The sequence below is a fragment of the Callospermophilus lateralis genome, chromosome 9 (assembly GCF_048772815.1).
Source record: "Callospermophilus lateralis isolate mCalLat2 chromosome 9, mCalLat2.hap1, whole genome shotgun sequence".
Classification (NCBI taxonomy): Eukaryota; Metazoa; Chordata; class Mammalia; order Rodentia; family Sciuridae; genus Callospermophilus; species Callospermophilus lateralis.
This window is the reverse complement of record NC_135313.1, coordinates 37,700,993-37,725,072: the sequence shown is the minus strand read 5'-3', so window position 1 is coordinate 37,725,072 and position 24,080 is coordinate 37,700,993. Positions and strand designations below refer to the sequence as shown.

The 24,080-nt window shown below is 34.8% G+C and overlaps 1 protein-coding gene across 1 annotated transcript in view; it reads right to left on the bottom strand.

Annotated features, from left to right (window-relative positions):
- The window catches only part of Pgap1 (post-GPI attachment to proteins inositol deacylase 1), a 67,899-nt gene extending 46,606 nt beyond the window's left edge, over positions 1-21,293 (bottom strand). The window contains exons 1-4 of the mRNA XM_076866160.2: positions 21,147-21,293; positions 15,094-15,247; positions 11,479-11,654; positions 2,239-2,410 (exon numbers count right to left, since the gene is read on the bottom strand). Of these exons, the coding sequence (XP_076722275.1) occupies positions 2,239-2,410; positions 11,479-11,654; positions 15,094-15,247; positions 21,147-21,293 (649 nt within the window). The remainder of the gene's footprint in view (positions 1-2,238; positions 2,411-11,478; positions 11,655-15,093; positions 15,248-21,146) is intronic.
- Between the last annotated feature and the right edge of the window lie 2,787 nt (positions 21,294-24,080).

The window sequence follows — 24,080 nt, the reverse complement described above, 5'->3', positions numbered from 1 at the left end:
TATTTTAACAATCTAGCTAACAAACTATTAAATATATTTTGTGTTCCTACCTCAACAAATATATTATTGAAATAACCTAGAAGGTCAGGATCAAATTAAGAATTTTTAGGCATTTGAGGAGTGGACACTGGACTGTGGCAGCACAAGAGAGCAGGTTGCTGTGCTATCTTTTTTCAGTCTTCCCAATGCAATTCCATCTTGCATTACAATGTCCTCGTGTACACATCCAACCTGTGCCTTCAAAGTTATAGCTTGGCCACATCCCAAGCTTAGTATTGCATATAACTGCCCTCAGGAGAACAAGGCTGGCTTTTACTGGGTAAAAAGGCCCACACGGGTCCTGGAAGTGGGCTTAAGGCACATTGGCAAGAAAGTCTGGAGGTGTGGCTACTTAAATCATGATCTAAAAGTAAAAGAATGAGCTAAAAGGCAGTCTACTTAGACTGCAACTTTCTTACCCTGTGAAGAAGGGCAAGGCCAGAGCAAGGCCCTCTAAAATACACAACCCAGTGCAGAACCTCCTTCCTTATTTAAAGATAGCATTTCCCCAGAGTATAAACAGGAAATCTACTTCTGAAACTCATATGGAATTCTCTTAAAAACTTAAAATCCATGAACCCTTGAAGTAGGTCCTTTGTTTTCTTTTTATTCTAATTGACTTAATGCAATAAAAAAAAGACAGAATGAAAAGAGGCTTACTATTTACAGGAAAGGCATCTTACCCTAAAAATCACTTTCAACTGACCCTTTTACAGATAGACCTTTGCCATCCTTCAGAATATTAAAACCTAACTCCAAATAAAATTCATTCTTCAAATGATACTTTGAAATGTTTGTGTTGAGTCATTCTAATTTAACCTACATGGCTCATCTTCATACCCCATGCAAAATACAATAATAGGATTTTTAACTGTGGTGACAAGCAAATTGACTTTTAGCCTTTGGTATTTTTTAAAACCTGTGATTATTTTATAACTGTTATAAGTTATAAACTAACTTATAATAAATAATAAATATTTTTAATACTAATATTTTTGTTATTAAAAATTTCTACAGGTAAGATATTAAATGTAATGCAGAAAATAGAACTTCAGAATAAGAATTATTATACCAGATTCTTTCAGCTAACAAGTTATTCCTTGACAATATTATGATATTAAGATGAATACTTTAGAAAATGACTTTGGGGATATTTCTCATTTAACTATAAACAAAAATTTTATCAAAATTAATGTAATGAAAAATTTTGATAGGTAATAAATTGTATAAATTTATTAGCCAGGAAAAAGAATTCCTTCTAAAGATTTTCTTTTATGCATATGATATTCCTACAAGCAGTTAAGTCTTAACAAAAATTTCAGATAGGCATTTAATTCTTATTCTGTAACTTTTATTATCACTATTTAATTTAGATATCAAAGACTCCCATAGTTCATTCAAAATTTTCTGCAACATAACATTACCCATAGTTTTATTTCTTATGTTATAATAATGTACCTCAAGAGACAGTATACCATGCAAAATTAGGAGCAAAGGCCCAGAATTAAGTTCTGCAGGGTCAAATATTCGCTCTAGTACATTCTAGACACATAATTTTGAGTAAAAACTTTATCTTAGCCTTTTTTTTATCCATTAACAAACATGGATAATAATGGTATTTAACTTGGAGAATAATGGTACTTAACTTGGAGGATGGAGAATAATGGTATTTAACTTGGAGGACTACAGAGTAAATTAACTGTTATAATACATCAGGTAAAGTTCTTAACACAATATCCAAAAATATGAGTTCAATAAATATTAGCAATTCTACTTTACTATATAAGGTCTTAGCATACCTATCTATTAAAAACTAAACATTGTTACTGCTTTAATTAAACATAAGCTTATTTTGGATGAAGTACTGGAATAGTTAAAGCATAGAAGTTAACACATATCTTAAGAGACAGGAATTGTTTTCAAGAATATCTAAACTAAAGTCTAGTATCTAGGGATTATAAAACACATGTTAAACCTGTTAAGATAATATGAAAAGGGAAAACTGACAGTATTTCCACTATAAGCCTAAGCTGAAAGACATTAGAGATGGTCAGAAAGGAAGATGCTGATTTGCAATTGAGCTGCTTAATACCTAGATAAATCTATAGCATGCCCTAAGGAAAACAGCTACAGAGATATGTTTACTTAATCATAAACAACTATGGGAACCTCAGTTAGTGTTTATGTAATAGTACTCACCTGTAATGAAACGATCTAATGGCATAACAGGAGCAACATGAGGTGTGGCTTGTGTAATGAGAAGATTTATCAGATCTTGTTTAAAATTTTTCAGAGTAAGTAATGCTCTTGCAACAAGTCCACCCATAGAATGACCAATTATTGCCACACTTTTTGGAGCAAATTCTTGACCCTATTAAAAAAATCACCATGGCATAATTAAGGCTTAGTGTCATAATAAGAATACTAAAAAAATCTTTTTAGTATTATTACAAATGGAAAACTTAACAGCAAATTAAACTATATAATTACCCATCATAAGAAATACATTTTCATATTGTTCCAATTAATATATGCATATTATTTTGTGCTCTGCCATTTTTAACTATTATTCTTTGGTTTTCTGATCAAAATCCAAACACTTGATCTTGCAAATCAAATTGTTATGTTGCATGTAACCTGAGGTATAATTATACCTGGTGTCTACCAGAATGTTTGATTGTACAAGGTAAAAGAAATCGCTTATCTGAAATTAAAAATATCACAAAAGCCAAGACATCTGTTGCCGTCATAGCAATATACTATTTCATCACGTCAGTAAATTTTATTGAATTATTTCTCTAGTGTTTGGATTCAAAAATAAATCAGCATTCCCAACATTTATTTACTATGTAAAGTTAAAATAAGTATTGCTTTTTTTAAAAAATCTTGTTTGCTAGCTATTCCACACTGATCCTTCTTATGAGCTTTCTCTTCTGTTACTTGTACAGAAAAGAGTTTTAACACTGTAGGTCTGACACTGCTATCCTTAGAACAGTCTGCATGAAAGGATGGCTCTTAGCAGGAGTCCGGGATCTTATATTTTAGGAGGGTTCCTGTCATTCTCTAAATGAAAAGAATGGTTCACTGTACTTAAACAATATGGTTTATGTTGAACCCCTGCTGTCTTCCAGGCTGAAATTTTGGTATGTGCAAGGCAGCAAATATCTATGTGATTGACCCCCCCCCAATAAAAATCTTGGACACAGAATCTTTAATGGGCTTACCTCGTAAGCAGTTCTTCATAAGTCACAATTTATTGCTATATGAATTAAATGAAAAATGTGACAGAACTTTTGGAATCTTGTACTTGGTTTCCTCCAGATTCTACCCCATGCACCTTTTCTCTTCAGTGATTTTGCTTTGTGTCCTTTCACTTAATAATTAATAACCACGAGTACAATTTTATGCCAAATCCTGTGATTCTTCCTAGCGAATAATCAAACCTGGAATCATCTTGGAGATCCTCAACAGGGAGTTATCTTGGCCAAAACCAAATTCTACTTTTGTATCTGAAGCTTATCAATCCTTTGGCCTTCTCTCAAGAACAATTTTCAACTTCCATATACTTTTAAATCCATTCTAATCAAGCATTCACCCCAAAACGCCACCAAAACTGCTCTTGCTAAGTCACCAAGGAATCTAATGGTCAATTCTTAATGCTCATCTTATTTGACTTATCAACAACATTTGACAAAATTCGTCACTTTGATTTACTTAACAACACTCTCCTCATTCTCATCTTCCCTCACTGTGTTTCCTTTTTAGTCTGTTGCTGATTTGTTTTCATTTCATCTCTTGAAACTGGAGTGACTCAGGTCTCAGTCCTTTAGACTCTCCTTTTTTTAAATCAATATTGACTCCATCAGTGACCTTAGCCAGTCTCACCCCATCTTTATACTATCAACCCCCATGTATTATATCTAGACTGAACCTCTTCTAACTCTTAGCCTTGGACTACAATAGTACAAAAGGTATTCTTGAAATGTCTAATGTGCATCTCAAACGCAAACCTGTCTAAAACTAAACTCCTAATCTCCATATCTGTTCTCCTATGTCTTCCCCACCTCAGTTAATGGCAATTCAATCTCTTTAGTTGTTCAGCCAAAAACCTTGGGGCCATCCTTAACTCTTTTCCTTTTATACAGGCCCACCATACCTGATCAACCAGTAAATCTTGTTGACTCAACCTTCAACATTTACATCAGTCTAACCATTTCTCACCACTTCAACTGCTAACAACTTGACTTAAACCACTATTATTTCTTTCCTGCATTACTCCAAAAGTCTCCTAACTGGTCTCTGTTTCTACCCTTATGTTCCTTCAGATAATTCTCAAACAGCCAAAATGATACTGTTAAAACTTTAATAAGAGCATGCCCTTCCCCTACTTGAAAAGCTCTCTAGTGGCTTTGCATTTTCTTACAAACAAAAAGAATTAAATTGCCTATGTCTCTACAATCTGTCTGCTCACCTCCCCAATTTCTACCAACTCACATGATCTGTTCCAGCTACTCCAGTTTGTTTTTCCTTAAAGAAAGCATGTGTATGCCTGCCCATATAATTGTTTCCTCTGTGTAAAGTATTCTCCCCCCCTTATATATTCAAATAGACCACTCCATCATGTATTTGGTATGAATTAAACTGTCTGGTTCTCAAGAGGTCTTCCATTTATAATTTTAATCCTCTGCCTTTGATTACTTATATCCTTTTCCTGTTTTGGTTTTCTCCCTGACATTTATAACCATATAAGATTGTATGTTTTCTTATCTACTATGTTTATTATTTACTTCTCCCCTCTAAAACATAAGTGCCACAAAGACTTGAAGTCTGGTTTCATTCTCTGCTATATTTACTTATGGCCTCATGTGATAAATGAGGTTTTCTTCACCCAGAATGTTCTCCCCCTTTCTCATACCCAAATCCTATTCATTAAGATTCAGATGTTCTCTAACTCCTATTGTACTTTCTTATAATTGGAACCCTACTTTCTAAAAATCTCAATGTGAAAAATAGATTATTAGTTCTATTATAAACAACATGTAGTCATTAGAAAAAATACTGAAACATAAACAGAGGAAGAAAAATACTGTAAGTATATAGCAAAGGTTTCTTACTGTTTATTGTAAATGACAGTTATTATTTCATTTTGTGATCACATCTTATTTATCTTATCCATTAAATGTTATGTAAAGGTCTGTACCTAATATAACCTGTTTCCTCCCATAACACTCATAATTACTCAGGTTGACAAATTTTGCTTCTATTACAACTGTGCTGAGTTTTGTGGGATTTTTTAAAATTATATTTAATCTTCTATTTTCATAAGCTCCCCTCCCACTTTTTAAATATTCTTCTCCTTACCCCAGCTTCTGCTTTATGACAGAAAACATTTGACCCTTGACTTTAAGTCTGGTTTACTTCACTTAGCATGATGTTCTCCAATTCCACCCATTTATCCATAAATGATGATTAAATTCTTTTTTAAAAAAAATTTTATTGCTTCTTTTTAGTTGTACGTGACAGTATAATTCGTTTTGATATAATTGTACAAGCACGGAATATAGCATATTCTAATTAGGACCTCATTCTTATGGATGCACATGATGGTGGGATTCATGATGGTATATTCATATATGGATATAGGAAGATTATTTTGGATTCATTCCACTGTCTTTCCTTTTCCTGTTCCCTCTCCCTTCCCTTTATTCCCCTTTATCTAATCCTCAGAATATCTATTCTTCTTCTCTCCCCATTTATTATGGTTAGTGTCCGTGTGTCAGCAAAAACATTTGACTTTTGTTTTTTGGTACTGAATTATTTCATTTAGCCTGATAATGGTGTACATTCCAGGTCTATCCACTTACTTGCAAATGTCACAAAGTCATTCTTTATGGCAATTTCATCCTTTACAGATGATTAAAACTCTACTGTGCATATATTACATTTAATTTAACCATTCATCTGTTGATGGACAATTAGGTTGATTCCATAAGTTGGCTTTTATGAATTTTGCTGCTATAGATATTGGTATGCATGTATTAATACAGTATGCTGATTTTAGAACTTCTAGAAAAGACCAAGGAGTGGGATAGCTAGGTCATATGGTGGTTCCATTCCTAGTCTTTTGAGGAATCTCTATACTGTTTTCTAAAGTGATTGTAATAATTTGCATTCCTAACAATGTAATTCCTCACCATCAATTATTCTTCATATTCTTAATTCTCATTCTAACTGGAGTGAGGTAAAATCTCAGTGTATTTTTTTATTTGCATTTCCTTGATTGTTAAGGATGTTGAACATTTTTCCATGTTCCCATCTGTATTTCTTCTTTTGAGAAATGTATACTTAGATCTTTTGCCCATTTATTAATGAGATTATTTCTTTGGTGTTAAGTTTTCAAGTTCTTTATATATTCTGGATATTAATCCCCTGATGGATTAGTAGCTGGTAAAGAAGCTCTGTCATTCTGTAGGCTCTCTCCTCCTTTTCCATGTGAAAGGTTTTAATTCAATGACACCCCAATTATTGATTCTTGATTTTATTTTTTGAGCTTTAGGAATCTTACTAAAGAAGTTAGTTCCTGCACCAATATGCTAAAGTGTTGCCTTTATGTTTTCTTAAAGGAGTTCCAGTGTTTCTGGTCTAACTCCTAGGTCTTTGATGGACCTTTGAGTTGATTTTTTGCAAGATGAGAGACAAGAGTCTGCATATGATATCTAGTTTCCCCAGCACCATTTGTTAAAATGGCTATCTTTTCCAACATGTGTTTTTGGCACCTTTGTCAAAGATCAGATTATTTTATGTGTATTTGTCTCTGTGGTGGTCTTCATATTTGCTTTTAAGTCAGTACCATGCTGCTTTTGTTTTATTGCTGTAGTACAATTTAAGATCAAGTATTTTAATGCCCCATCATTGCTCTTATTGCTCAGCATTGCTTTGACTATGCTGGGTTCTTTATTTTGCCATATGCACTTTAAGACTATTTTTTCTACTTCTGTGAAGAATGTCACTGATATTTTGATAGGAATTGCATAGAATCTGTAGATTGTTTTTTTTAATATAGTCATTTTGACAATATTAAATCTGCCTATCTATGAAGAAGGGAGGTCTTTACATCTTCCAAAGTCTTTTTAAATTTCTTTCATTTTCTTAGTTGGATTTATTCCCAAATATTTTATTTTTGAAGCTACTATGAACAGAATATTTTTTTAAATTTCTCAGCAGATTCATTATTGGAGTACAGGAAACCTATTGATTTTTGTATGTGGATCCTATGTTCTGCAACTTTGTTCAATTTGTTTATCAGATCTAGAAGTCTTCTGGTAGAGTATTTTTGGGTCTTCTAAGTATAGGTTCATGCCATGAGCAACAGAGGTAGTTTGACTTCTTCTTTCTCTATTTGTATCCCTTTAATTTCTTTCTCTTGCCTAAGAGATCTGGCTAGAGATTCAAGAACCATATTGATTAGGAGTGAAGAGAATGGACATACTTATACTTGTATTGTTCCTGGTTTCAGAAGAAATACTTTCAGTTTTTCTCTGTTCAGTTTGATGTTGGCTTTGGGTTGGTCAGACAGAGCCTTTATGGTGTTGAGGTAAGTTCCTTCTAACCCTAGTTCCTTTTGTTTTTAAAACGAATGGATGCTGGGTTTTTGTTGAAAGTTTTTTCTGCATCTATTAAGACATTCGTGTAATTTTTATCCTTGATTCTATTTATATGATAAATTATACTTATTGATTTATACGTTGAGCCAACCTTGTAGCCCTGGGATAAATCCACGTTGATCATGGTGTACAATCTTCTTAATGTGTTTTTAAAGGCAGATTGCTATTAAGAATTTTTGTGTCTATGTTCATCAGGGATAATGGTCTGTAGTTTCACTTTGTTGATATGTCTTTATTTAGGATCAGAGTGATATTGGCTTTAGAGCATGAATTTGGAAATGTTCCCTCCCTTTCTATTTCATGGAATAATTTGATAAAGACTGGCATTAGTTCTTCTTTAAAGGTCTGGTAGAATTTAACTGAGACTCCATCTGGTCCCGAGTTTTTCTTTGTCGGAAGGCTTTTTGTTACTATTACTACTTTAATCTTGTTGCTTGATATTGGTCTGTTTAGGTTCTCTATATCCTCTTGTTTCAATGATTAGGTTATATGTGTCTTCAAAGTTGTTAATAGCTTCCAGATTTTCCAATTTATTGAAATGTAAGTTTTCAAAAATAATCCCTAATGGTTCCCTGGATTTCAGATATATCTGTTTTGTATCTATCAGTTCTAAAAGAGTTGGTTGTTTTTTTTGTTTTACTTTGGTTTTTGTTTTTAGAGTTTTCTAAATTAAGATCAAGTCATTTGCAAACAGAGTTTTACTTCTTCCTTTCTGATTTGGATGACTCTTATTTCTTTTTCTTAGATAACTGCTCTGCTTAGGACTTCCATACTATGTTGATTACAAGTGGAATGAGTGGATAACTTTCCCTTGTTTCTGATCTTAGGGGAAAAGCTTTCAGACTTACTTACCATTGAATATGATGTTGAACTGATTATTTCCAACAGTCTATTATGTTTCTCCATATGCTCTTTAAGCATTATCTTTCTTTTCTCTAGGAATTACACTATGCAAACTTAACATGAATTAGCATAAATTAATATTTTGCCATTCTTTCCAGAAGAATCTTGCAGCGAAATACTTCTATTTACTTCCATCTTTTTCACAATTATTATCAAATATTTTTTCTTCTAAATAAGTTATAAACTTCATAAAACAGGGGCTGGGTTTTGTAGCTCAGAGATACATCCCTTGCCTAACATGCACAAGGCCCTGAGTTTGATCTGTAGGACTATAAAAGCAAATGCTTCAGACCTCTTTTTTTTTTTTGCTAAAATGAATGATTTCTTTAATCTTTTTATTTTGATTCAAGTAAGAAAAATTGCAAAAAGAAAAGGATGAAGGTTCCCATATATCCTTTACCCTAATATTAACATTTTACATAACCACAATTATCCAAATCAGAAAAATAACACTAGCGTAAAAGTATTAACTAAACTGTAGACCTATTTTAAATCTCACCAGTTTTTACACTAATGTGCTTTTTTTCAGAATTTTATCCAGCATAACAACTTGAATTTATTTCTTAGTCTTCTCCAATCTGTGATAGTTCTTCAGTCTTTCTTTTCTTCTTTTTTTTTTTTTTTTTGTAAATGAGCCTGATATATTTGAAGAGTATAGGCTTTTTTTTTTTTTCAGTCTGTCTTTCAATTAGGTTTATCTGAAGTTTTCTCTTAATTAAAATTAGGTTATTTGTTTTGGGCAATAATGCCACAGAAATATTGATGTATCCTTTTCACTATATCAGGTCAGGGGGATTTCTGATGTTGATATATCAGTCACTGGTATGTTAATCTTGGTCAAGATAATCTCCATCAGGTGTTTCCACTATAGTTATTCTTTCTCTTTGTAATAATAAATATTACAGAAATGAAACTGAGATTATGTGAATGTTCTTTTTCTTCTCAAACTTTCATCCACTAACTGTAGCATCCATTTGTTGATCTTGTCTGGGTTGTTCTCCTAATGATTTCAATTTCCTTCTTTCCTTCTACTGGTGACAAAACTACTCTAACACTTTTATTTTGCCCTCATTTCTGAAGGACATTTTTGTTGAATATGCAATTTTAGGTTGAAAGACCTCCTTCTCTAAGACCTTTACAATATTATTGTATTGTTTTTGGTTTTCATTACTTCTGATGAGAAATCAGTGGTTAATTTCTGTCTTTACCTACAAGTAAAGAATTTTTCTTTAGCTGCTTTTAAGATTTTCTCTTTACTTTGCTTTTCAGCAATTTGACTAAGGTGTGATTTTCTTGTGTTTACCATGTTTGACATTCAGTAAACCTTCTTGGGTCTGGTGTCCATTAGTTATTCAAGTACTTTTTCTTCCTGTATTTCTATCTCCTCTTCTGGAGCTTCAAATAGAGATGTATTAGGCTTTTCTGTATTGTCTCATAGTTTCTGGGTCTGTCCTTTTCATCTTTTTAGCATCTGTGCTTAAGTCTGGTTAGATTTTACTGACCTGTGTTCAAATCCAGAGACCTTTTCTTCTGTAATACTAAATCTCATTTAAGCCCATCAAGTGATTTTTCAATTCTGGTATGCTTTTGTTTCAGTTCTATATTTTTCTTGTTGTTTGTAGTTTCCATCTCTCTCAGATGCCCTTTCTACTCTCATATTATGTCTATATTCTATTTTAAATCCTTACCTTTATTTGATATTTTTAAGATGTGTATTTAAGCATTGTTAAGGTGAATACTAAAGTAGCTATTTCTTTAGAGCTAGGAGAGTCCATTCTAAATTGTGTTATGCATGGGGTCTCTGAATGCCTACTATGTTCAGATAGGTCCTTCCTCTTTAGTTAGTTGGAATGCCTATTTCCTGGCACCATGCTCCTCTTGAAATCTCAATTCTGCTTATAACTCCATAGAAGCAATTGTCTCTAGGATTTGCACAGTGATGCGCCAAGGAAGGTAGTTGTATTTCATTCCTGACATTGTTTAGTTGCTGGCACAGAATAATTGCCACTGTGTTTTACTACTCTTTTAAATTTCTTTAAAGACAAATAGTCCCTCATATTTATTACACACAGGTAGACACACTGTATCACTTTCTCCTTGGTTTGCCATTGCCTTGCAGTTTCTTGCCCTGTATATATGCAACATGGCATTCAAGATTGAAAGAATGTAAACTTTTTCTTTGCTTCCTTCCCTTCTTTCTCATACTCTGTCCCACAGAGCCAACTCAGCAGTCCCAAATCCCAATTTTCTGCCTGCTTATTGATATTAATATGCTCTGCTTAATCTCTACCTACTTGCCCCATGTCCAGAAAATATTTCTAGATAGAAAGCCAGGGAGATTAAGGAACTCACTTATTTTAGAGATGATAGTCCTTTGCTGCATGGTTGGTTAACACCTCAAAACAGGTGCTTCCGATATCCAGGTCAGTTTCACAACTGTAGGTAGTCTACTCTAGTAATATTTATTATTTTTTTAGTTGTAGTTAGACACAATACCTTTATTTTAATGTGGTGCTGAGGATCTAACCCAGAGCCTCACACATGCTAGGCGAGTACTCTAACACTGAGCCACAACCACAGCCCCTAGACTCAGAAATTCTTTTACCAATATTTTACCAATGGTTTTTAGTAATTGCATTGTACTCCTAAATTTTTTATATTTAGAGTTCTAAAAAACTACTTTTTCCTGTATTCATGAAAAGAAAGGTAAATTCAATTTAAACTTTAAAACCTCCACTAAGGTCAAGACAACAGACTCTAAAACAAAACCGTGCCATCTTTGTCTCAACATCCATAGAAACAAATACATGATTTAAAATATAAAAGATGCTCATAGTTCACACTAATACAGATCTGAATGTTTATCTTTTACCTTGTAAAGTTTGAGAATTGTTTTAATACATTCATGCACAAACTTGGTCTGCTTCTGAAGACTTCCCCCATACAATGCCACCAGTTCTTCATTGAAATTCACACTAAAGAAGTCAAAGTGGTACTTAAAGTCAATGTCTTCTGCTTTTCTAAGTGCAATAGAGCCAATAGAACGAACTGCAGAGGAAAAGAATAAAGGGTACATTAAACAAACTTTCATCCATTCTTGCTTCAAAATCTCTTAACAAAGAAACCTTATCATAAATACATACAACTACTTTGGGGTAATACCCATTGATAGTACCAATTTAGTAGAAGAAACTAACCTAGCAGCTATATACCTTGAACATACTCAGTATGCCCTAAATATTTTATAAATTAAATAAAAAGTGGACAGGTCACTCTGTACTTGCTTTCCCTTCAACAGGAGCAATAATAGCTGAAAGGGAAAGGATTCTTTGAAGAATAAAAAACAGAATTTTATCACACTTAATGCGAATTGTAAGAATAAGAAAATTCCTATAAGAAATGCTTGTCCACCATTTGATTTAGAATATTCATTCATGATTTGTCTCTTTCTCTTAATCCTGACATCAAATCACGTGCAAGCTCTACCATGATCTATCCTCTAAATATGTTCCCAGGTGAGGCTTCTCACCATTTCTACCACTCTCATCCTAATCCAAGTACGATCACCTGCACTGCTCTAACAATCTCCTAAATGGTCTCTCTACTTCTACTCCTTTTGTTTCATTGCTTTTTATAAGACCTTGCACAAAATTTATTATTGATTACTTTAAGGGGTATAAAAACTGAAGTATATGGTTTAGGAAACAAAATACCTGTTTGCCATTCCATTTTTTAGTATACACATGCTATAATTCACATATTACACAACTCACCATGTAAAAATCAGTGGGTTTTAAAATATGAAATATTTAGTACCTCTTACATATATTGTACAACCACCTCTCAAATCTAATGTTAGATATTTTTAATTACCTCAAGAACAAAAACCTGAGATCATTAATAGTCACTCCCATTCTGCTATGTATTCCATTCCCTGGTAAACACTAATCTACTTTCTGTCTCCATGAATTTGCCTACTCTGCATATTTCATATAAATGGGATGAATGATTGAATAATATATGGTCTTTTATGACTAGATTTTTTACTTCTCTTGATGTTTTAAAGTTCACCCACAATAAATCATGTATCATTCCCACCTTTAGGCTACTATGAATAGTACCCGTATGCAAGTTTTTGTGTGGATGTATATTTTCATTTTTTGGGGGTAGACACCTAGGAGTAGGATTGTTGGATCATATGAGAGCTCTATATTTTATATTCTTGGGAACTGCCAAATTGTTTTCCAAAGTGGATGTGCCATTTTATATTACCACCAGCAATGCAGAAAGGTTCCAATTTCTCTACATCTTTGCCAACACTTTTTACTACCTTTTTGATTATAGCTATCCTAATAGGTAAGATTTTGATTTGCATTTATCTGATGACTAATAAGGTTTAGTATCTTTTCTGCTTCTACTCATGCTTAAATAGCATATTTCTTTGCAGCAAAACCAGAGTGATCATTTTTTAAAAGTAAGTTATACCTACCAGATTTATTAAAATTTTAAATTTGACAATTTCAATATTATCAGGCTGTGGAGCAAAAGTAAGTATAATGTGCTAATTGTGAGAATGTATGTTAGCATAAAATAAAATAAGAAGGTATACATAACTTGCAACATGGAATTAACACTCTTTAAGTATCCGTCTTTTAAAAATACAGGTTTAAGAGCTTCAAGATACATGCAAAAGAATGCACATTATTTGGATACTATAGACTAAAAAAAAGTGAACAGATCATAGCTCACCCAATAACTTGAGTGAATCTTATGCTGAGTGAAAGAAGCCAGAAACAAAAGCATATATTCAGAATGAATATATATTACAAAGGTTAGCAGCCCCAAATAGGTACATATTAGGGATAAATATTTGGGTATTAAAACCTTAAATAAAGTTTAAAAAAATACTATCCTAAAGTTAGGACTGTGATTCTGTCTGGAAAGAGGGGATGGATTTTTAAATCATAACAGGCACACAGGTCATTTCCAGGATGCTGGCAATTTTCTAGATAAGACCTGGGTTTTGGTTTCATAGATGTTCACTTTGTAATAACTTTAAACAAAATAAATATATTTTATATATTTCTCATATGTTATAGTAATATTTCAAACATAATAATTATCAAAAAATCAGATTATTTCTTATCCAACACTCTCCAAGTTTCATACCTCCCTCACATAAAATTTCAATGTCTTTTCCACAGCTTATATGATATAACAAGTGGATAATTTTCCATTCTCATCTCTATTCACTTTTCTCTACTCATAGTGCCCCGGAATATGCCAAACATGTTCCTACTTCAGGAGCTTCCCCCAAATAGTCACCTGCAATTCTTCGCTACATTCAAGCCTCTGCTCAAATGTCATATCCTCACCAGGTCCTTCTTGATCACCTCATCTAAACTAGTCACCTTCTGACCCTGATTATCCTACATCTTCTTCACTGTTTTATTTTTCTTTCTAGCTTTTAACATTACTGATAGGTTTATTTGATGACTGTCTTCCCAACAAGAATATGTGTTCGGTGGAGAAGGGACTATATTTGATTTTGGTTTGCTCTGGATCCCTAATACTGTCTGGCTTATAATAAGTATCCCATAAATATTTGTTAGATGAATAAACACCTAAGTAATTGTAGTACATGTTGAAACAAATCTAGTCTCATTATATTACAATTCTAGTCCATTTAATATCCAAGAAAGCAGATTTCATTTGAGAACAAAATTATTTGCAGATTTGCAGAGTTGGCTATTATGCCAGAATTTATTGCCATTCCCCTAGACTTTAATGAATTTGGAATCTGCACATATAACTTCCCTATGTTCCCTATGTTCAGCTTTCTGCATTATCCTCAGTACTTCCAGGTCTCTATATCTCCAAAAGAAAGAAACCAATCTCCTCTCTTGTTTGATATAATATAAATTAATGATTTGCCTCTCTAATCAATGCTTTAGGTTCTATTCCTTTATCCTCCATTTCCAACATAAAGCTTTCTTCTGTTGAGTTCTGATTATCTATACAATTTATTTCATTTCACTCCATCTCCTTCTTTTTCTCCTTCTCACTCTGCAAAGTAGTCTTCCAACTCTTCTTTTCCAGTTCTCACATGTGTTCTCTCTCACTGGTATCATATTTGGGTATTCCAGTAATCCTAACACAATACTTACTAGAGTAAGCATTTCATTCATTTCATTTGATTCACGAAGCATGTATACAATGTGAATTCTTTAATGAAGATTTAAAAACAAAAAACATTTTTAGTGGTTCTAGGGATTGCCAAGAACACGCTATCACTGAGTTAGGCCTCTAGCCCTTTTTATATTTTTATTTTCAGTCAAGGTCTCGGTCCCGCTAAGCTGCCCAAGCTGGCCTCAACCTTGGTGATTCTTCTGTCTCAGCCTCCTGAGTAGTTGGGATTATAGGCATATGTCACTATGCCTGGCTTTCTTGAATTTTATAGCTTTCAAAATTTATTTCCAGTACTTACCTTGCTTGTAACTTCCAGCATTACCAGGAAGAAAGAGAACTGGAATTCCTGTCAAAGGGAGAATTTTGTGTTCTTCGGCATAGGATCCTTCTCCATAAAGATATAACTCATATGCTGGATAGCGTTTTGCCAATTTCTTTGGAAGTTCTATTTTCTGTAGCAAAAGAATTATGTAAATAAAGCAGGTTCACTTATTAGTTTTATTAACACAATTCAGATCATATGTATTTCTGAATTATACAACTTTAGAATAGTGCAAAAAATATATTAAACCACACTTAATGCAGAAAACAAGTCCCAGTTACAGTTTATACATATAAAAAAAAAGACTCATTTCTTTAGTTATATTAACATGGAATCAAGTTGTCTTCAGAAAAGAATAAAAATGGGATTACCTGAAATTCTAATAAATACATATGGGTCAAAGAGCCTATGACAATGGCAGAAAAGCACTGGTATATGTCAGCAAGTTGCATGTTAACATAATTGGAAATGCATTTAATTTAGAAACAGTTCTAATTTTACTTAAAAATGATAAAATCTTTCCATTACAAAATCAATCATTTTTGCCATTTAAACTGATCTGTAATGTTTCTACTTTCACTCAAGCCCAACTATATATTCCAGCTGTTACATCTTTAAAGGAAAGTAAGTTAGATTTACAATGCAGTTTTCTGACCTCTCAACTTAATACACTTAACAAATACAACATGCTTACCAAATTAATCTGAACTTTTATCACCACATCTTGGTCAAGATCTGTACACTGTTCTTATCATAAACATTCCAGTGAATTCGCATTTGTTTCATTTTTCATGGACCAGGTGCATTGTTTCTCAGCAAACTTTAAATCTACTCTGCAACTCATGTTATTATATACAAAATAAGGCAGAAATTAACATTAAATTGTTGTTGTTGTTGTTGTTGTTGTTTGATGGTACTGGGGATTGGACCTAGGGTTTCTCTACCATTGAGCTACATTCCAACTCCTTTTTATTTTGAGACAGGGTCTCATTAAGTTGCTTAGGACCTCATGTGGCTGGCCTCCAATTTGTGATTCTTCTGTCTTAGCCTCAAGTTGCTGGGATTACATGTATGTATCACTGAGCCTGGCTACTTTTTTACAATGTAATATAAATTAGGTCTTGTCATCTCCAAAGGGTAGACTTCTGTAAAAGAGGCAAAGTTAAACTCTCCTCTAAGTACACTGGATGAAATATTTAAGTAGATATCAATAGATTAATGATCTAGCAATGGTATACATATGTGTTTGATGAAAAATTTTTACTATGTGAATTCAAAAACCATAAACAATTGTTAATGACTACTGAAAAACCTCATTGTTCAAAAAAACTCACTCTGATCATTCATGCATATTCCTGAATATTTCTTTGCAGATATTACCTTTCATAAACAATCTGTACCAATTATATCATGGAAACATCTGTAGAGACTACTTTTTGTTTAAGAAATTATTATCCTTAGTTATCTCCCCAAGTACTCAAAATACAGAAATATTAACTCCACTTTTTGTTTCATAAGCATATGGATACTTCAATTCAAATCAGTCCCAATATTGATTATGTACAATATATAATCAAAAGTGAAAAAAATACATTTTATCTTTTCAGGTACATATCAAACAAAAGGAAACCCTTAAGAGAATAAAGAAATATTTTTTAACTCCTCCCAAATAAGAACAAAATTTGATATAGCAGTACATGCATATTAGATCATTTTTCTTTTAAGTATAGTAGCTAAACAAAGTTCTGAACTAGTTGAAAAATTAACTCAGAAGAATAGAAACTACCAAATATATTTTTAAACAAATATTGAATTTCCTATAGAGAAAAGCAAGCAAAACAATATATTTTGTATATTTCATAATATACTATTATGAAAGCAATTTTGAAGTGAGAAAGAACATTCCTAAAAAACAGCAATGCAGGGGTAGGGTTGTGGCTCAATGGTAAAGCCTTTGCATACCAGCATGCATGAGGCCACGGGTTCAATCACCAGAACTGGAAAAAAAAAAAAAAATTCATATGAGGGGGAAAGAGGAAAAAAACAGAAGCAAGAATGGTGGGAGTTGGAGGAAAATGGAAAATGGCAAAACTACATTTTCAGACAGTTCAAGATGGAAGTGAGTGGCAGGAAGAAGGAAAGGTAACGAAATAGTTTAACAGAAAAGGTATAGGTATACAAAAGTGGTGTTGATGAGAAAACTGAAGACGGTCAATGAGTTATAAAAGAAATATATCAGTAGGACTCTGATATAAACTGATTTATATAGATTATCAAAAATGAGCAAGCAGTCACTCCAAAAAAGAACTTTAAGATCAATTACCTTTATACTTAAATATTATCTCTACCATCCTGCCCCTGATTGGGGCTGTTTGTCCTTCTCATCTGTAACTTAATTCTCTTTCAAAAGACAAAAATCTAACAAACTCCCAATTCTAACAAACTCCCAAGAACTAGAAAAATGATGATTTAAGAAACTAAAATTCTTATATGAATATATAAATTGATAGGATATGTATCTTATAATTGTGAATAAAAACTGCAAAAGAAGTTTGATCTTCATAATTTAAAAAAAGGAAAGAAAAAATTATCAAAATAAATACAGTTATAAAGTTCTTAAAAAGGGTTCTAAGCCTTTTGTTCATGCTACCCGAGAAAAGTCCTTTGTGGAGGGAATGGGGAGAAGAAACACATCAAGGACAACTCTTTCAGACTGGCCTCTCCCTTTCACAATCTTCCTACTACAATCTAAAGTCCACACTGCTTTCAAGAAATACCTTACTAAAACATACATCTTATGTGTTTTCTCACTGTACATAAAAATAATGACGACTCGAAGAGATCTTCAAATGGTTTTAACTATTTTCACCCATTTTTTCATAACTTACCATGTTTTGAAATTTATTTTTAATACATTTTTAAAAATCAAGATTCAAAGATAAACACTGAAGAGGATTTCTATTACCCTTGGTCCTTCAGCCATCCAATTACCTTCCTCAGAAGGCAACCAATGTTAACTGTATGCTTGTGTTTCCAGAAATATTTTACATATAGCAGCAAATATATTTAAAGATTATTTCCCCCTTTTTACATAAATGATAATATATTATAAATACCACTCATGCCACATGTCCCGGTGTCTTCTTTCATTCATATATGCTATATAAGTCTGCAATTTTATTTCTGCACTTCATGAACTACACATCCCACATGCCAAATTCACTACATCTTCTTTAAAACCTCTGAATACCCAAGACAAACTTAGATGTTTTCCCTTCTTGTAAGAGTCCTGTCAAACTGCCTATAGTGAAATTATGACACCACATTATATTGTAACTATATATTACATTCCTGTCCCCTCACTGTATTATAAAGTTAAAGGCACAAGGACTGATTATGACTAATTCCCTCTCAGACTAAGTATTTAGATATACCTGGAACACAGTAATCATTCAATAAATTACTTGCTAAACAAACATCATACTTAATAACAAAATATGACTCAGATTTCAATATCACCAAGTAATTTCTTCACAAATTTTACAATCTGCTTAAAAGCATGGCTATCAATTGTTTTGCCTTGCTATCATCAAGAAACTTTAAAGGATAATGTGTATTTTATCTGGCAGACTTAAGATATGTTCATGAAACATTCAGTTAACTCTGACAAAATAAATCTAGGAAAATAGGTAGAGGATGAACAGAAATTAACAAATTTAAATTCAAAACTTCATTTTTGCAGTTTCAAACTCCTGTTCCACCTTAAAAAAAAAAAGGACAATAAATTTAAGTGTTTCAACTACCTTTCTATTTCTTCTGCTGGATGATGGAAGAAGATGCAAATGAGCAGTAAAAAAAAAAATAATAATGTCATAAAGGAAGAGAAGAAAACCCATAGACTAGGACAACCCACATGTGGATATCAATATGAGAACAATAAGAAAGCTAGATAAAATTATAATTAAAATCAGGCAATGTTTAAAATGTTTTAAAAACATTTTTATTTATATAAAAACCATTTGGTTCTTAAGAGAATAACTTCATTTATCTAAAAATCTCACCATATTCAAAATATCTCATTTCTACAGACAGGTTTTAATTGTATTTGCAAAATAATATAACCTGGTGTGCAAAAATAAAAGAGTCAAACATAAATACTATAGTGAATTAACACAGCCTTTTGCAGCCTAAAAATAAAATTTCTAAAAATGTATATCAAAAACTCCTGCCATTGTATATTACCATATTAACAAACTGACAAAAGTATATAACCCCCAAAGGTAATTTGAACCAAAACAACTAAATACAGACTACTCACAGCAACAACAAAGCCAAATAGCTCTTCTGCATTAGCTACACTCATTTTCTCTTTCCAGTCAATTTCCTGAGACAGAAAATTTATCTGTAAGGTCTGTTTCCTTGTTCTAAATAGGAATTCCTATGATTGCAAATATTAAAATAGCTTCAATAACTGTGGGCAATCTGAATAAATGGAATTAGTACAGTTGATTTTATTTTAACCAAAGTCTTCAACCTATAACAAAACTAAAGTGACTGCTTCATTCTACTGGGAGTTCTCTAATTATTAAACCACAGGCAATGGAAGGGGATTATAATAAGCTCTACTTCCAGTTTTTAAAAAAAACTAAACTAAAAGCCCATGCATTTCACTATTAGACCCTGACAACCATAAGCCAGCATATTCCAGTTTATTTGCTTAGAAATTAACAATGACCAGTAACATATTAAAATCTCCCTCAATAGCATCTGAAATCCAATGTTCCATAACTATTTGTGCAAAACCAAGGTAAGGATGTCAAAACAAATAAAATCTAAACTTACTAGAATTTTGCCTATGTGGAAAGTGAGTTCTTCAGCAATTTAAATCTTAAGTTTTAAGATGGAAAATAACAGCAATGCAATCAAATAATATACTCCCTCCATAATGAACTGCACACAGAAACGATCCCATCTTGCATTCTTCATCACTCTAAAGAAAAAATCTGCTATGATTTTAAAAGCATACTAAAAATGTACTTTATCAATATGTATTATAGTACATATACATTTTATAGGAGTTGTTATATAGGTATTCCATTTAGAAATAGAAGAATCGCTCTGGAGAAATTTCTTTGGACAGCTGTGTAATTTGTCACCTTTTCTTTTTACAGCTGGTCATGAATGAAATTCTAGATTCTACTATGCCCAACTAATGAAGCGACTGACTGAAAACATTCAAAATGGAACAGATGAGATGAGGGGCGGTTACTGAAGGGCCGAGTCTCTCTTAAATTGCGAACACAGGTGAAAACACAAAATAATACCATGAATAGATTTTTCATGCAACTGGTAAGAAGACCTGGCTGCTTGGCAATAAGCATGAAAACAGGTGTGCATAAGCACGCACCTACACCCAACCTACAGAACAGGTGGATCTGCAAAAATCGCTACAGGAGGGAAACGGAGGAGTTTCCAGTTTAATTACTCACCAGGTTACTCTTTCGCCCATAGGTAAAACCCTGCAGCCTCTCCAGGTGTATATCTAGCCAATATACACTCTGCAGACGCTCGGTTCTTTCCCAGAAGAGCGAAATCTGATGTGCGTATCACTGGGCGCGAAAGGAAAAATTTAGGTGCATGAGAAGCAAAGAAGGGTGCAGGGGCACCTGTTAAGGCAGGAATGTGAAGAGGTCGGAGTTTGGGAGCAGGGGGAAGGGCTGGGCCCCCCTAGGAGAAGAGCTGGTGCCCAGGATTTGGGGCGGGCGAAGGGAAAAGACCGCGGAGTGAGTAGGACCGGGCAGGGAGGACGCTCAGGAAACAGCCTGTCAAACACCCTGCGGTGAGAGGCGGGCGCGAAGGGCAGGTAAGGGAATCCGAGGAGGTCTGCAGAGTATTCCCGGGCGGAGAAAAGAGATGCAAGGATGGGGTACGCGGGGCCCATAAGCTCCGCGAGCCAGGAGGGGAAGCGCACAGGAGGACCAGGCGTCTGGTCCGAACCTCTGAGCATCTAGGTGAGGGCGGAATCTTACCTGATACTCGGGGTACTCAAACATGTAGCTCATACTGCATCTGTTCTCCTCGAAACCGAAGAAGACATCCCACAGCCCCAGGGTCGCCATAAAGACCATGAAGACATAAAACGCCAGGTTCCAGAGGTTGACCGAGTGGAGAAACATGGTGGTGCTGCCAACGCTGCCGCCACCGCCGCCGCGGGGCTGCAAGCACTGACAGAGCGAGCCGAAGACTCCGGGCCGCCCCAGCCGGAGCCAGCCGAGCAGCGCGCGCCTGCGCGTAGCCGGCCGCCCGCGAGCCCGCCGCGCAGTGCGCCTGCGCGCAGCCACCCCGCGGCGCCTCGGGCTGGCGAGTCTGGGGGAACAGGGAGGGGGTGGTGTTTGCAGCGACCGCACGAATCTGCCGGAAGAGAGAAGAAGCGAGAAAGCGGAGTGGGCTGGGCTGGAGGGTATAGGGGAAAAGAGGAGGGGGCCAGGAAAAGGAAAAGGGGAGGGAAAGAAAAGAGAGGGGGATGGGAGCCCGGAGGCGCGCTGGCAGAAAGGCTCGAGTGGGTTCCGAACGGAATAAGCTAGGGAGGGGGATGGAGCCCAGATCCGAGAGCCTATTCTTGACTTTTAGCGGTCTGATCGACGGGCTGATTGACACCTAAGGCCAATTGGCCATCACTGTCCCCTCACAAACACCTTTCCCTGCAGCAGTTTAAAAGCCCTTCCCGTTGAATTTTGAAATGCCTCAGGCCTCCACGATTTCAGTTCTCCCAGTGGCAACTCACATTCACTGCTCTCTGGACCAGTTCGCTTTAGAAGGGAACTGATGGTTTCCCCCCCCCCCCCCATATTTGACCTCCGACTTAGGTCCTTAGGTATGGGGCTTAAAAGCCCCCCCGGAGTGGGTCGGGGAAGGGTGGCGGACTTTTAAGCAGAGAGGAGTCTGCTTTTGGTGTAAGATGAAAACCTGAATCACAAAAGGCATCCTTAATTTTAAAATACATTATGAAAATGTCTGCTAGCGCTGCCGTTCCCAACAGGTATCTGCTTGCTCAGGTTGATGTTGTCTTGTCTTGTTCCCTAGAACCTCCAATTCGTTGGGAATTGGTTCCATATTAATGTAAGGGGGCAATTTTACTCTAGCTTCGACTCATACCCTGAAGTGATTTAATTCATTTTGAAGAATTCCGTTTTGGTTTTTGCACAAAGGAGCGGGTAAAAAGAAGTTCAAAACCATTCATGACATGTAGCAGCTTCGAAACACTAGACTGTTTTGAAGAGAAAGACACCACAGTGGCCTTTGAAACTGACCCAGTAGCAGATGGGTTTTGTGTGTCTGTGAATGGTTTTTGGCAATGACTATATTTCATTTCACTAGGGCTGATTTTCTGATACATTTTATGGGCGAAGGATGTTTGGCTCTGACAGATGAAATCAAAGAATTTTAAAACTAAAATGAAGCCTATAGTTTTGGTTTTTTTTTATAACACACACCCGTGTTAGTAAAAATGATCCTGAAAGTGAAGACATTCTTCACGGTACACAGAAACATTTGCAAGTCTAAACAAATACAACTAGCTATTGGATGTGAAATATTGATGAAGAAGGAAATAAATGGGGAAATGCAGAGGCAGGTTCCTTTTAAGTATGGAAATGAATTTGGAAGAACCAGAATACCAGGTGGGGGAACTGTAGGTAACAGTGACCAACAAAGTAGAAGCCTCAAGTAATGTGTATTTGGGATGCATTATATATGAAGTTCTTGTGATGGTGAATTCACTTGAGAATGTCTTTTATATTCTGTTGATAGGAATCGAGTGTATTAAATTTGTAAAATAACACCAACATGACTGGATTATCAAGAAAAACCTGTTTCAATAAGCACAATATTTAAAGATAAATATGATAAAGAGGAATATACTGTAGACTTTTGACATTGTTAAACCCACAAAAGAGAGTGCTTAGAGGTTGTGGGGTGGAATTGTTACAGAGCTTGGGCCTTCTGAAAAACTGAGGCAGGGCAAAGATACCCACCCCACTTCCCCACCCCCACCACTTCAAACCCCGATTCTTGGGACCAAGTCAGAAAGATTTCAGACAGATCACTCAGAGTAATAGGAATGAATTTATTGAAGGGATGGAAAAAGGGGAAGGGGACTCTAAGAGAGGAGAGGGACAATGATGTCCCTCTCCTGCACTCCAGTTTTATTGACAGTCCCAGAGAAGTTTCCAGAGAGTCCTGCCCAGGTCTTCCTCTTGACTTTTACAGTAAGATGACATCAGACTTTCAAGTCCCCACTGTCATGGCAACTCTAGGTCACCTTGGCCCATGCTGACTGGTTCTAATTGGCTTCTAAACCATATATTCTTACAGATTTTATGGTTAGGAAGAGCTATTTTTATATCCTAGAGTTTCAGGATCTGGTCACAAAAATCTCCTGGGTTCCTCCCATGGACTGTATCTTGGTCCTGCATTTATTCTGCAGTTAACAGGTAGTTTGCTGAGGAATGTGACATATTCTGTCTACTTCCGCCAGGCAAAGCTGCAGGTAAATTGCTTCTTAGAAAAGAAAGCACGTCGGGGGGGAGGGGTCAACACAGTGGGCCCATTTTATAGAATTATTCTCTTAACTTTGTGTTCCCACCATTCACGTCATTCTGTTCCCTAACAGAATTACTAGTTAGTGCAGAGGGTTATAGATCTTGTAGGGAAGGATTTAAGTTATAGATTAAAAAAGGGATATATTGAGTCTGCATGCTCAAGAACATCACAGGAAGAACATCTGCCCCTTATTTCTCTTTGCATATTATAGGAAATATTATAATAAACAAATCAGAGATAATTCCAGTTTCCCCTATCAACCTATCCCAGCACTCCTTAATGTGTATATGAAGTATTTGGAAGTTTTGTTAAAAAGCAAGTCTGATTCAATACTTTTGAGATCGGCCCAGATTCTGCACGTC